The sequence below is a fragment of the Oncorhynchus clarkii genome, chromosome 27 (genome assembly GCF_045791955.1).
Source record: "Oncorhynchus clarkii lewisi isolate Uvic-CL-2024 chromosome 27, UVic_Ocla_1.0, whole genome shotgun sequence".
NCBI lineage: Eukaryota > Metazoa > Chordata > Actinopteri > Salmoniformes > Salmonidae > Oncorhynchus > Oncorhynchus clarkii.
Window position 1 is genome coordinate 35,414,836 of NC_092173.1, and position 13,230 is coordinate 35,428,065.

At 44.4% G+C, this 13,230-nt stretch overlaps 2 protein-coding genes across 4 annotated transcripts in view; one reads left to right on the forward strand and one right to left on the reverse strand.

Moving 5' to 3' along the window:
• Nucleotides 1–932: 932 nt before the first annotated feature.
• On the reverse strand, nucleotides 933–4,686 carry LOC139386302 (anaphase-promoting complex subunit 15-like). Of its 3 annotated transcripts, none has more exons than XM_071131803.1 (5): nucleotides 4,526–4,598; nucleotides 4,002–4,127; nucleotides 3,829–3,888; nucleotides 1,763–1,903; nucleotides 933–1,653 (listed from the first exon to the last, which is right to left on the reverse strand). In XM_071131803.1, the coding sequence occupies exons 2-5, from the start codon at nucleotides 4,119–4,121 to the stop codon at nucleotides 1,606–1,608; spliced, it is 369 nt and encodes a 122-aa protein (XP_070987904.1). In that variant the 5' UTR covers nucleotides 4,122–4,127; nucleotides 4,526–4,598; the 3' UTR covers nucleotides 933–1,605. The 3 variants fall into 3 exon arrangements, with proteins under 3 accessions (XP_070987904.1, XP_070987905.1, XP_070987902.1); XM_071131804.1 differs by having other exon boundaries at nucleotides 938–1,653; nucleotides 4,594–4,686; XM_071131801.1 differs by having other exon boundaries at nucleotides 938–1,653; nucleotides 4,534–4,603.
• A 7,914-nt stretch (nucleotides 4,687–12,600) lies between these two features.
• The window catches only part of LOC139386300 (phosphatidylinositol 3,4,5-trisphosphate 5-phosphatase 2A-like), a 71,578-nt gene continuing 70,948 nt past the window's right edge, over nucleotides 12,601–13,230 (forward strand). The window contains exon 1 of the mRNA XM_071131799.1: nucleotides 12,601–12,963. Within this exon, the coding sequence (XP_070987900.1) occupies nucleotides 12,794–12,963 (170 nt within the window). The 5' untranslated portion in view covers nucleotides 12,601–12,793. The remainder of the gene's footprint in view (nucleotides 12,964–13,230) is intronic.

Here is a 13,230-nt window from a genome sequence, read left to right on the forward strand (position 1 = left end):
TCTAGTAACTGCAGTAGGAGGAACAGCTGTGTATGTTGGTTAGCTTGCTGGTCTATAAGTACAGAATGGACTGTAATGGGTGTTTGTGTAATTGAGGAAGAGTTTATTTTATTATCTTTTTTTAATGAATAGTATGTGCGCTGGTAGTCTCCCTTCTCCTGGTGTGTGTTTAGATATGTGTGTTAGTGTGTGTACCTACTATATGTGTGTGTTTCTTCTTGCAGCAGTACTATGGTGTCTGGTGCCATAATGCTGGCCTTCCTCCCCCTGGTGTTGACTTATTCCCTACTACTACTTTGTTGTTCTACCGGGCGGTGCTGGTGAGGATGTGATATGACTGTAATACTAGGCTGAGCCGGGAAGAGAGGGCCTTCCAGTATGTTCTGACCCACCCCACCCCCGGAGACCCAGAAAGCATCCTGAAAACCTTTGACCTCTGGTGCAGCAAGGTGGAGTTCAGCAGCAATATCAGCCCCAAGAAAGGTGACCCCACCTGACTGAAATTCTTCTCCCTCTCTTCTCCATCCACATTTGCCTGTCTGACCACACCTATGTGTGTGTAGGTAAGATAAGGGAGCGGATTATTTTCCGAGCACTGCCCTCTGACAGTGCTGGGTTTCCACTGTGGATACAGCACAGTGCGTATCGCCTGGGCACCAGGCTCTACAGTGTGGAAATGGATGCAAGAATCACTGCCATAGCAGAGGTCACACGAGGCTTCGAAGATGACACAGTGAGAGAGAGACACACATAACTATTACTAAGACATGCAAGATTGGGTACAACTTACTTCTGGTTTTGTTGTCTGAGCCTCCTGCTGCCTTGACCCTCCTAGTCTCCTGCTGCCTTCTGCTTAGTGCCCCCTGCTGGTTGAATATCGCTCAGACAGCATCTAACGTGTTATACAAGTCTGTGTGGCATCAATAAATCCATTATCTGTACTCAATGTTTCTCTTTATTTACATAAGACACTGGACCAATTAAAAAGGCATTTACATACATACATACGAGCACCTGTGAAATTCCTTTTTAAAATCAGTTTTGTTGAATACTAACGTTTGTTTTTAACTCTCCAGGTTTCTGTTGACAGCACACCCACACACAGCAGATTATGCAGGTGCATGGTACAGGCTATGGTTTATGCCCATTCAGATGTGACGCGACTGGTGACGGACGGACGGGGGAGTCAAAGTACACACACAGAATAAACGAGTACCAGAGAGGGGAGTAAGTGCACTCTGATGTCCTTGAGTTTGATGTGTGCATGGTCTAAACAAAGGGTCTGAGTGTCTCGTGATCTGTGGGGGAGGACAGAACTAGCAGAGGGGAGGTTGAGGTGGAGCAGTTCTTTCTCCTAAAAACACTTGTTTCAAGAGAAAAATGTTTTACAGTCTTCACACATTGCAACTGTAGAACACTGAATGAGAGAACACGCACACAGCACTTTCTCCATGCAGTAAAACCCCACGCAGCTCACACCTCCCCCTTTAGTTTCACAGGGTGGGTGTGAACAGCAGGGAAAGTTCACCAACCAAAAGCCACTCTCCGGCAGAGTAGATGAGCGCTACCAAGGGGGCATCAGAGAGCAGCGAGGATTACTCTGGCCTAGATCATCCACTGGTCCTGGTCTTGGTCTGCTCCCTCCATATCCACCTGAGAGAGGGATGAGTGACATTAAGAATCAGAAGGCCTAGTATTTCCCTTATGTAGTGCTCCATAGACGTGACCCCTAACCCCTGATTGTGTGTGCGCGCGCATTGACCTCGTTGACCTCTCCGTCGTCCGGTGACTCGTTGTAGTCGTTCATCTCATCTATGTCCTGCATGTCCTCTTCATCCTCAGAGTCTTCCTCACTATCTTCCTCATCCTCATCCTCCTCCTCTTCTTCCTCGTCAAATGTTTGCTACACACCCACAGAGAACGCAAACACACACCAGAGTGAGCATGGAAAAATGACAGAAAACATGCTTAACAGCCACTATAAAAGAAAATACCACTATCTTATTTTATTCCAAACGTTGACGCAAAATGGTAAACAATCAAATCAAATTGTATTTATAAAGCCCTTTTTTCATCAGCCGATGTCACAAAGTGCTATACAGAAATCCAGGCTAAAACCCCAAACAGCAAGCAAAGCAGAAGCATTGTGGCTAGGAAAAACTCCCTAGAAAGGCAGAAACCTAGGAAGTTCTCTTCTGGCTGTACCAGTTGGAGATTATAAGAATACAAGGCCAGATCGTTCTTCAAAATGTTCAAATGTTCACAAATGACCAGTAGAGTCAAATAATAATCACAGTGGTTGTAGAGTCTGCAACAGGTCAAGTACCTCAGGAGTAAATGTCAGTTGGTTTTTCATAGCCAAGCGTTTTTATTTTATTTAACTAGGCAAGTCAGTTAAAAACAAATTCTTATTTACAATGACGGTCTACCCCGGCCAAACCCTGACGATGCTGGGCCAATTGTGCACCGCCCTATGGGACTCCCAATCACGGCCTGTTGTGATACAGTCTGGAATCGAACCAGGGTCTGTAGTGACACCTCTAGCACTGAGATGCAGTGCCTTAGACCACTGAGACCCATTCAGAGGTCGAGACAGCAGGTACAGTAGAGGGATGGAGGGAGAGAGTTGAAAACAGCAGGTCTGAGGACAAGGTAGCACATCCAGTGAAACGATATGTAAAATTTGAGGAATTAAATGTCATGACATATTAAAACCTCTCCCTAGCTGCTAAACTCTCTTTCATAACCAAGTTCACACAGGGTAGGGGGTTTAGGACAACCATCTTTAACTTTACTTGGTTTGAATGCGAGCCAGCGAGCATTACAAAAGCATAACAGCAGTCTTGAACCACAGAGACGGTCATCCTGGGAAACAGCATGGACATCTCTGTCTGAGAAGACACACTTCACTGAGACAGGATAGCTATCAGCACCCACCTAGATAACAGACCGGGATAGATTAGTACACAGCTGATCAGATTTGGGTTTCAGTGAACCTAAAAATATATCTGTGGGGAATGTAGCTAACTGTGCTGTTCTCTCCTACTGTAGCTTTACACTATCTTTGGATAGTATAATTTAAGCTCTTGCTTGCCCTCCCTCCTCTGGCCCTACATTTTTTTTAAAACATTTTTTTACCTTTATTTAACTAGGCAAGTCAGTTAAGAACAAATTCTTATTTTTAATGACGGCCTAGGAACAGTGGGTTAACTGCCTGTTCAGGGGCGACAGATTTGTACCTTGTCAGCTCGGGGATTTGAACTTGCAACCTTCCAGTTACTAGTCCAACTCTCTAACCACTAGGCTACCCTGCTGCCCCTAATGACTCTCCCAAACCTAGGAGCTGTTGGGAATAACCACAAAATGCAAACATGAACTTCTCTATTTTATTGAATTGTAATGCCCCACATGCCCTTTCCACACCCACATAGAACCAACTACAAAATACATTACAATTGGATGTTCTGGTGCTGCTCAGGCAATTTAAAATATTGATTGGGGACCTTCTTATTGAGGAATGTAATAAAAAAAAAATTGACATTTGTGTTGTACTGTATTTTGCTGGATATATATTGTTTTCGATTTGGTCGTATGAAATTGTATTTGCAGGGCTCCCTTGTGAAAGAGACACTGGTCTCAATGGTGACTCCCTGCATAAATAAAGGTCAAATAAATGTGAACATGATTCACCTTTGTAATATCGCACGACTTGGTCAAAATTCATAAGCATCTTGTATACATTTGGGTCAACTTTTGGATGAAAATATGAGTGACCGACAGGTCAGTTGTCTAGGTAAGTAAAATAAACATTATTTAAAGCTCAGATACCTCAAAAATTGGCTTCCCAATAGGCATCAGGCTATTGTCCTTCTCTGAGATGCTCTGTAACTAAGGGGGAGAGACAGGAGAGGTCAGTGTGTGTATGTCTGAACCCAGGTTGGCTCTGTCACTCCTTCTAGTCTTGTCCTTTCTTTTCTCTCTCTGTGTTTGTTTGATTGTACCCAGGTCTGGTGCTGCTGCTCCTGTTGGTGTAACTCTGTCTCATCCACACACGGCCGGTCCAGGTTGAACCACAGAGTCTCTGTCATCCTGGGAAACAGCGAGGGGAACTGCGTGGACATCTCTGTCTGAGAAGACACACATACTTCATTGAGACAGGATAGCTATCAGCACCCACCTAGATAACAGACCTGGCTAGATGAGTACAATCAGATGTTGGTTTCAGTGACCCTAACAATGTGTTGAGAGTGTAGCTAGCGAAAGCTACTTGTAAGAAATGTCACAACATAGCTAGCTAGCTGCTAACTTGGGTACGTTAGCTACTGTAAGAATTGCAGATTAGGTTTTGAATACTTTAAAATGGTATCTGTTAAGTTATTGCAGATCTTCCTTACTAGCTAGCAAACACTCTTCATCCTGCATAATGTAGCTAACGCGTTAGCTAGCTAGCTATGTTACGAAACAATATCTAATACATCAACAAAAAAATTGTACACATATTTACTGTACATGTCAAAATATTCACCGTCTTACTTGTCAAACCACTATCCCGACTAGTAGCTATCAAAATATAAATTTCAAATTTAAACTGACCGGAAACAAGTGTTGTTTTGTAAACGCTCCCGGTGTGTACGCATATCGTTCCACATACGTTCCGCTTACTACTACTACTACTACTGCTACTACTACTACTACTACTACTACTACTACTACTACTACTACTGCTGCTGCTTCTTGTTCTAGAGGTTTATCAAATATTTTTATAACTCAACCATCTCATTGTTCTATCTTTGGTTTTATGGCAGACTACACTTGTTGGTGTATTGCTATATGAGGTCTTCTTTGATATTATTGCAGTCCTCTAACAAATGCTATAGGTGCATGCCGCCACCTTCTGTTTTGGCTGTATATCAGACCAACTAATTAAAAAATAAATAATTTAAAAAATCAGATTCAACTGCAGTGAAGTCCTGTCAACCCAAAAACATTTCAGCCGCAGAAACTATAATGTCCAGTTTCTTGGACTTTTTGTGTGTATGTGCAGGACAATTAATTATATGCAAGATAAACACCATAAAATCCACCTTCTTCACAGTCAGCATATCAGTTTCCCTCGACTGTTGAACAACACTCTGAATATCTACAGTCTGCGGAGCATCCACCACCATATCTTCAGCTCCCCTCACTCCTTCAACTACTTCACGTGCCTCTGTGTAGGAGAGCTGCATAAAAGCACTGACACTTGCCACTTCATATTCCTTTACCCTAACTGGGCACTCCAGGGAATTGGGAACGTGAGTTCCATCACAAAGATGGAGATACATGGGGAGAAGGTCCGGATGCCATGTGAGAATTTGTAGGCGAGTGAGTAAACCTCCACTACCATCCATTCTATTGGCCAACGTGCAACCACTGGAGAATAAGCTGGATGATCTACTATCAAGACTATCCTACCAACGGGACATTAAAAACTGTAATATCTTATGTTTCACAGAGCCATGGCTAAACGACGACACAGATAATATAGAGCTGGCTGGGTTTTCTGTGTTTCATCAGGACAGAGCAGCTACGTCTGGTAAGACGAGGGGCGGGGGTGTGTGTCTATTTGTCGATAACAGTTGGTGCGTGATGTCTAATAATAAAGAAGTCTCGAGGTATTTCTCCCCCGATGTAGAGTACCCCATGATAAGCTGCAGACCACACTGTCTACCAAGAGAGTTCTCATCTATATTGTTTATAGCCAAATATTTTCCACCACAAACTGATGCTGGCACTAAGACCGCACTCAACCAGCTGTATAAGGCCATAAGCAAACAAAAAGTGCTCATCCAGAAGCGGTGCTCCTAGTGGCCGGGGACTTTAATGCAGGCAAACTTAAATCCGTTTTACCTCATTTCTACCAGCATGTCACATGTGCAACCAGAGGAGAAAAAACTCTAGACCACCTTTACTCCACACACAGAGATGCATACAAAGCTTTCCCTTGCCCTCCATTTGGCAAATCTGACCATAATTCTATCCTCCTGATTCCTGCTTACAAGCAAATACTAAAGCAGGAAGTACCAGTGACTCTCTCAATATGGAAGTGGTCAGATGACACGGATGCTACGCTACAGGACTGTTTTGCTAGCACAGACTGGAATAAGTTTCCTGGATTCATCCAATGGCATTGAGGAGCATACCACCTCAGTCACCGGCTTCATCAAGAAGTGCATCAACGACATCGTCCCCACAGTGACCCACAGTACATATCCCAACCTGAAACCATGGATTACAGGCAACATCTGCACTGAGCTAAAGGCTAGAGCTGCCGCTTTCAAGGAGCGGGACACTGTTCGGACGCTTATAAGTAAGCCCACTATGCCCTCAGACGAACCATCAAACAGGCAAAGCGTCAATACAGTACTAAGATTGAATCTTACTACACTGTCTCTGATGCTTGTTGGATGTGGCAGAGCTTGCAAACTATTACGGACTACAAAGGGAAAACCAGCCGTGAGCTGCCCAGTGACGCGAGCCTACCAGATGAGCTAAATGCCTTTTATGCTCGCTTCAAGGAAAGCAACACTGAAGCATGCATGAGAGCACCAGCTGTTCCGGATGACTGTGTGATTAAGCTCTCCGTAGCCGATGTGAGCAAGACCTTAAACAGGTCTTGTTTAAAAGTGCAGTGGAAACCCATTCTCTGGAGTGATGAATCACGCTTCACTATCTGGCAGTCAGATGGACTAATCTGGGTTTGGCGGATGCCAGGAGAACGCTACCTGCCCGGATGCATAGTGCCAACTGTAAAGTTTGGTGGAGGAGGAATAATGGTCTGGACTGTTTCTCATGGTTTGGGCTAGGCCCCTTAGTTCCAGTGATACAAGGTCACTTAGTGCCAGTGATATACTACAGGAAACAATGACGTTCTAGATGATTTCGTGCTTCCAACTTTGTGGCAACAGTTTGGGGAAGGCCCTTTCCTGTTTCAGCATGACAATGCCCCCATGTGCAAAGCGAGGTCCATACAGAAATGGTTTGTCGAGATCGGGGTGTGAAAAAACTTGACTGGCTTGCACAGAGCCCTGAACTCAATCTGATCGAACACCTTGGGATGAATTGCCCAACCTCACTAATGCTCTTTTGGCTGAATGGAAGCAAGTCCCCGCAGCAATGTTCCAACATCTAGGGGAAAGCCTTCCCAGAAGAGTGGAGGTTGTTATAGCAGCAAAGGGGGGACCAACTTCATATTAATGGCAATGATTTTGGAATGAGATGTTCAATGAGCAGGTGTCCGTGCACCTGTGTACGTGCACTACCAAAACAGTTTAATAAGGAAAATCAAGGAGTTTCTCATAGCTAGTTTCTATGTAGGTTATGCTTGAATCAACATTCTATGACTTTTATTGTGTAGGTGGACCAGTCCTGGTGATAGGAGCGGATCCTTAATGTGTCTCTGTGTCAGGAGGACTGCCATAGCTGGTGGGACGACTGCAAGGATGACTTCACCTGCAAACAGGACTGGCACTGCGGTTGGGTTTGGACCACAGGTACACACACACACACACACACACACACACACACACACACACACACACACACACAAGACACACACCAGGCAACAACACATTCGCCATGCTGGCCCTCAACACGGGGACCCGTCAAGTGTGCATGCGTAGTCCCTACCTGTACTCCCTGTTCACCCACGAGAACAACGAGACAGCCTAAAGGAAGGAGGTCGGAGACCTGGCAGTGTTGTGCCGGGACAACAACATCTCCTTCAACGTCAGCGAAACAAAGGAGCTGATCGTGGACTACAGGAAATGGAGGGATGAGCACGCCCCAATTTACATCAACAGGCAGCCTTCATAGAAAATGACTCAAGTAAATGTGAAAGTCACCTAGTAAAATCAATACTTGAGAAACAGTCTTAAAGTATTTGGTTTCAAAATTCTTAAGTATCAAAAATAAATGTAATTGCTAAAATGTACTTAAGTATTAAAAGTAATATACTATAAATACTTTCTAATTGCTTATATTAAGCAAAGCAGAAGGTACGATTTTCTTGTTTTTTAAATTTACAGATAACCAGGTGCATACTCCAACACTCAGGCATAATTTACAAGCATGTGGTCAGAGGTAGTAGGCATGACCAGGGATGTTCTCTGTTTAGTGAGTCCACCAGATCAGAGTCAGTAGGGATGACCACGGATGTTCTCTTGATAAGTGTGCACATTAGACCATTCTCCTATCCTGCTAAACATTCTAAATATAACGAATATGTTTGGGTGTCAGGGACAATTGAAGGAGTAAAATGTACATCATTTTCTTTAGGAATGTAGTGAAGTAGAAGTAAAAGTTGTCAAAAAATATAAATAGTAAAGTAAAGTACAAATACCCCAAAACACGACTTAAGTAGTACTTTCAAGTATTTTTAAGTAGTACTTTCAAGTACTTTACACCACTGTCAACAGGGCTGGAGTGGGCCGAGAACGTCAAGTTCCTCAGTGTCCACATCATTAAGGATCTATCATGGTCCACACACACCAGCACAGTTGGAAAAGAGGGCACGACAACGCTTCTTCCCCCTCAGGAGGCCGTAAAGATTTGGCATGGGCCCTCAGATCCTCAAAAGGTTCTACAGCTGCACCACTGAGTGCTGACTGACTGCATCAACGCTTCTATACCAGGGACCTCAACCCGATAGAGATGGTTTGGGATGAGTTGGACCGAGGAAAAGCAGCCAACAAGTGCTCAGCATATGTGGGAACTGCTTGAAGACTGTTGGAAAAGCATTCCAGGTGAAGCTGTTTGAGAGAATGCCAATAGTGTGCAAAGCTGTCATCAAGGCAAAGGGTGGCTACTTTGAAGAATATCAAATATATTTTGATTTGTTTAATACTTTTTGGTTGCTACATGATTCTACAATGTAGAAAATAGTACAAATTATATTTTTTATGTTTATTTATTTAACCTTTATTTAAGTCAGTTAACAACAAATTCTTATTTACAATGACGGCCTACCAAATAAAGAAAAACCCTGGAATGAGTGGATGTCTCCAAACCTTTGACTGGTACTGTACATATCTATCTCAATGACCTCGTACCCCTGCACATCGACTCTGTACTGGTACCCCGTGTATATAGCCAAGTTATCATACTCATTGTGTATTTTATTATTACTTTTCTATTATTTCTCTGTTTTCTTTCTCTCTGCATGGTTGGGAACGGCCTGTAAGTAAGCATTTTGCTGTTAGTCTACACCTGTTGTTCACAAAGCATGTGATTAATAAAATGTGATTTGATACACACATACACGCACACACACAGGTATACACTCTCTCACAGACACACACACAGGTATACACTCTCTCACAGACACACACAAACATTTAAATGCAAAATAAAACAATGTGATGAAACATTGTTTCTTTATCCTGTCCTCTCCACCCCTCTCTCCTCCCTTTCTTCTCTGCTGCCTGCAGCTGTGGTTCACCGGAAAGAACCCCAACAAGAAGGTGGCAGAATACTGCTTAAACCACACCACCCTGGCAACGTGCTGCCCCCGCAACACACTCCTCCTCCTGGCAACAATGTCATTAAGCATTGTCCTGCTTTGAAAAAAACCACAGATGCTTATGTCATAGATGGCTTTATGTGTCCTTGTATTCCTACACACTGTAACTGTGTTTCTGTGGCTATATGTCTCATATCAAATTACATCCTATTCCACACAGTTAAATAAAGGTTCAATAAAAAAAACTAAATATGCACTACTTTTGACCAGAGCCACAGGAAAATAATGACCTCTTTCCTCAGTCCTCACCCTTACACCCTCTTCATGCTGTCCTCTTCTCCCTTCCCTCCTCTCTTTCCTCTCCCGTAGAAGGGTTCAGTGTTTAGTGTTTGGCACTCAGCCCGCCTTGGCACTGAGGCTGCCAACAGAACCTTACTCTCTGTCTAGGACGTTAGGATATTTCAGGGAACCAAAAACACATGACCAGTCTGAGAGGGAGGCCAATCTGCTTCAGTTCTCAGTAATTATGGGGTGTTCCATTCCCCTATGTGTGTGTGTGTGTGTGTGTGTGTGTGTGTGTGTGTGTGTGTGTGTGTGTGTGTGTGTGTGTGTGAGTACAGTCTGTTCTTGTCTTTTATGTTTTCATTTGTCACAGAGCGTATTATGGGTGTGGCTAGTCTCCTGGTACCTGTGGTTACCAGGCCATAGTCCTCACCCCTGCTGCCTGAGATGTGGCACACACTCTCTCACAGAAGCACATACACACACATGTACAGAGACTCACATTCATGTAGCCTCCACACACACTTACACACACCATGCTCTGTGTGATGACATAGCCAAGAATAGCAGAAAGATGGACGAGGTCCATAAGGCTATTAATACCTAGCCTCTCTCCAGGTCCCACTCACCTCACACTCTACAAATCAAATCAAATAGTATTGGTCACATACACATGGTTAGCAGTTGTTAATGCGAGTGTAGAGCAATGCTTGTGCTTCTAGCTCTGACAGTGCAGTAATATCTAACAAGTAATCTAACAATTCCCCAACAACTACCTAATACACACAAATCTAAAGGGATGGAATAAGAATATGTACATATAAATATATGGATGAGCGATGGTCGAGCGACATAGGCAAGATGCAGTAGATGGTATAAGGTATAGTATATTCATATGAGATGAGTAATGAAAGATATGTTAACATTATTGAAGTGGCATTGTTTAAAGTGACTAGTGATCCATTTATTAAAGTGGCCAGTGATATGAGTCTGTATGTAGGCAGCAGCCTTCTGAGTTAGTGATTGCTGTTTAGCAGTCTGATGGCCTTGAGATAGAAGCTGTTTTTCAGTCTCTTGGTCCCAGCTTTGATGCACCTGTACTGACCTCGCCTTCTGGATGATAGCGGGGTGAACAGACAGTGCCTCAGGTGGTTGTTGTCCTTGATTATCTTTTTGGCCTTTCTGTGACATCGGTTGCTGTAGGTGTCTTGACTGGCAGGTAGTTGACTATAGGGGTGGCAGGGTAGCCTAGTGGTTAGAGCGTTGGACTAGTAACTGGAAGGTTGCAAGTTCAAACCCCTGAGCTGACAAGGTACAAATCTGTCGTTCTGTCGTTCTAACCCATTGTTCCTAGGCCGTCATTGAAAATAAGAATTTGTCCTTAACTGACTTGCCTAGTTAAATAAAGGTAAAATAAATTGTGCAGACCACACCACCCTCTGGAGAGCCTTGTGGTTGAGGGAGGTGCAGTTGCCGTACCAGGTGGGGATACAGACCAACAGGATGCTCTCGGTCGTGCTTTCGTCAAAGTGTGTCAAGCCACATTTCTTCAGCCTCCTGAGCCTTCTTCACCACACTGTCTGTGTGGATGGACCATTTCAGTTTGTGATGTGTACGCTGAGGAACTTAAAACTTTCCACCTATTTCCACTATTGTCCCTTCGATGTGAAGTCCACGATCATCTACTTTGAGTACCCTCACTTAAGGCCTCTGTAGGCTGTCGTGTTGGTAATCAAGCCTAATACTGTTGTGTCGTCTGCAAACTTGATGATTGAGTTGGAGGCGTGCATGGCCATACAGGGAGTACATGAGGGGGCTGAGCAAGAGGGGGCTGAGCACGCACCCTTGTGGGGCCCCAGTGTTGAGGGTCAGTGAAGTGGAGATGTTGTTTCCTACCTTTACCACCTGGGGGGGGGAAAGTCCAGGACCCAATTGCACAGGGCGGGGTTGAGACCCAGGGCCTCCAGCTTGATGATGAGCTTGGAGGGTACTATGGTGTTGAATGCTGAGCTATAGTCAATTAACAGCATTCTTACATACATTCCTCTTATCCAGATGGGATAGGGCAGTGTACAGTGTGATGGCGATTGCATTGTCTGTGGACCTGTTGGGGCGGTATGCAAACTGAAGTGGGTCTAGGGTGACAGGTAAGGTGGAGATTATATATTGACTAGTCTCTCAAAGCACTTCATGATGACAGAAGTGAGTGCTACGGGGCGATAGCCAGTTACCTTTACCTTCTTGGGTACAGGAACAATGACGGCCATCTTGAAGCATGTGGGGACAGCAGACTGGGAAAGGGAGCGATTGAATATGAGTAAACACACCAGCCGATTGAGTAAACACACCAGCCAGCTGGTCTGCGCATTCTCTGAGAACGCGGCAAGGGATGCCATCTTTGTGTGTGTGTGTGTACGTGTGCATGTGTTGATGCAGACAAAGCACTTCTTTTAAACATAAATTGGGCTGGGATGAAGCTTTAGGAATAGGTTGAAGGATCAGGCTTGGTTTACAAAATAAGTTACAACTTCAAAACAAGTCACAGTCCTGTGGGAGCACTTCTGTGTTATGACCACTAGGTGGACTCACACCTCGCAAAGAAAATGCAACACTGTAAAAACATTAAGTGAACCAGTATTAATTATTACTATGTTAATAAACAGTTAGCTGCATAAACACGCACACCACACAACAGGAAGTGTTTGTTGTTGTGAGGCCTAGTCTTGGCTGAAATACACGCTGTAGCTGCTATGCCTCTCCCTCTCCAGCTCGCTCCATCTCCAGGATTTACATAGGCTGATTTCCGTGGGAAGCGCGAAAGCAGCGGAGCCTCCATGGCAGACTTTCAGGAACGGAGGAAACTACACAAACGACCCATCTAAAACTAATAACGTCACAGTTTTCTCGCGTTTTCCAACTCGGACTCACACTACTTGCACTCTAACTGCCGGATTTATCGTCTCGTTGAGATTGTTTAACTCAGGAAACCGTGTGTTTTCTGGGGCTGTGGCGATGGCCGGTGGCGGCGGGGTGTCGCCGCTGGGGCTAGCGCCTCCGTTGTGGTATCACCGGGACCTGAGTCGCGCTGCTGCCGAGGAGCTGCTGGCCCGCGCGGGACGCGACGGGAGTTTCCTGGTTCGGGATAGCGAAAGTGTTAACGGGGCGTACGCTTTGTGTGTGCTGTAAGTAGCCAGATTGAATGTTCTCTTCGTAAAAGTGTGGCTTTACTTTTCAGGATAGACTGGCTGGATGGTTTCTAAACTTCTGAGCTGTCTGGCTTTCATTTGTCCCATGGTCGGAAGGGACACATCGTGGCAACTAATCAAATATCTAGAAGCCAGTCAGTAGGACACAGCAACTATTCTATCCGTCTGTGGCTACAGTGTAAAAGCCTATATCAATAGATTGTGTTCTTAAGACATGCTATTACATTGTAACTTGCTAACTAG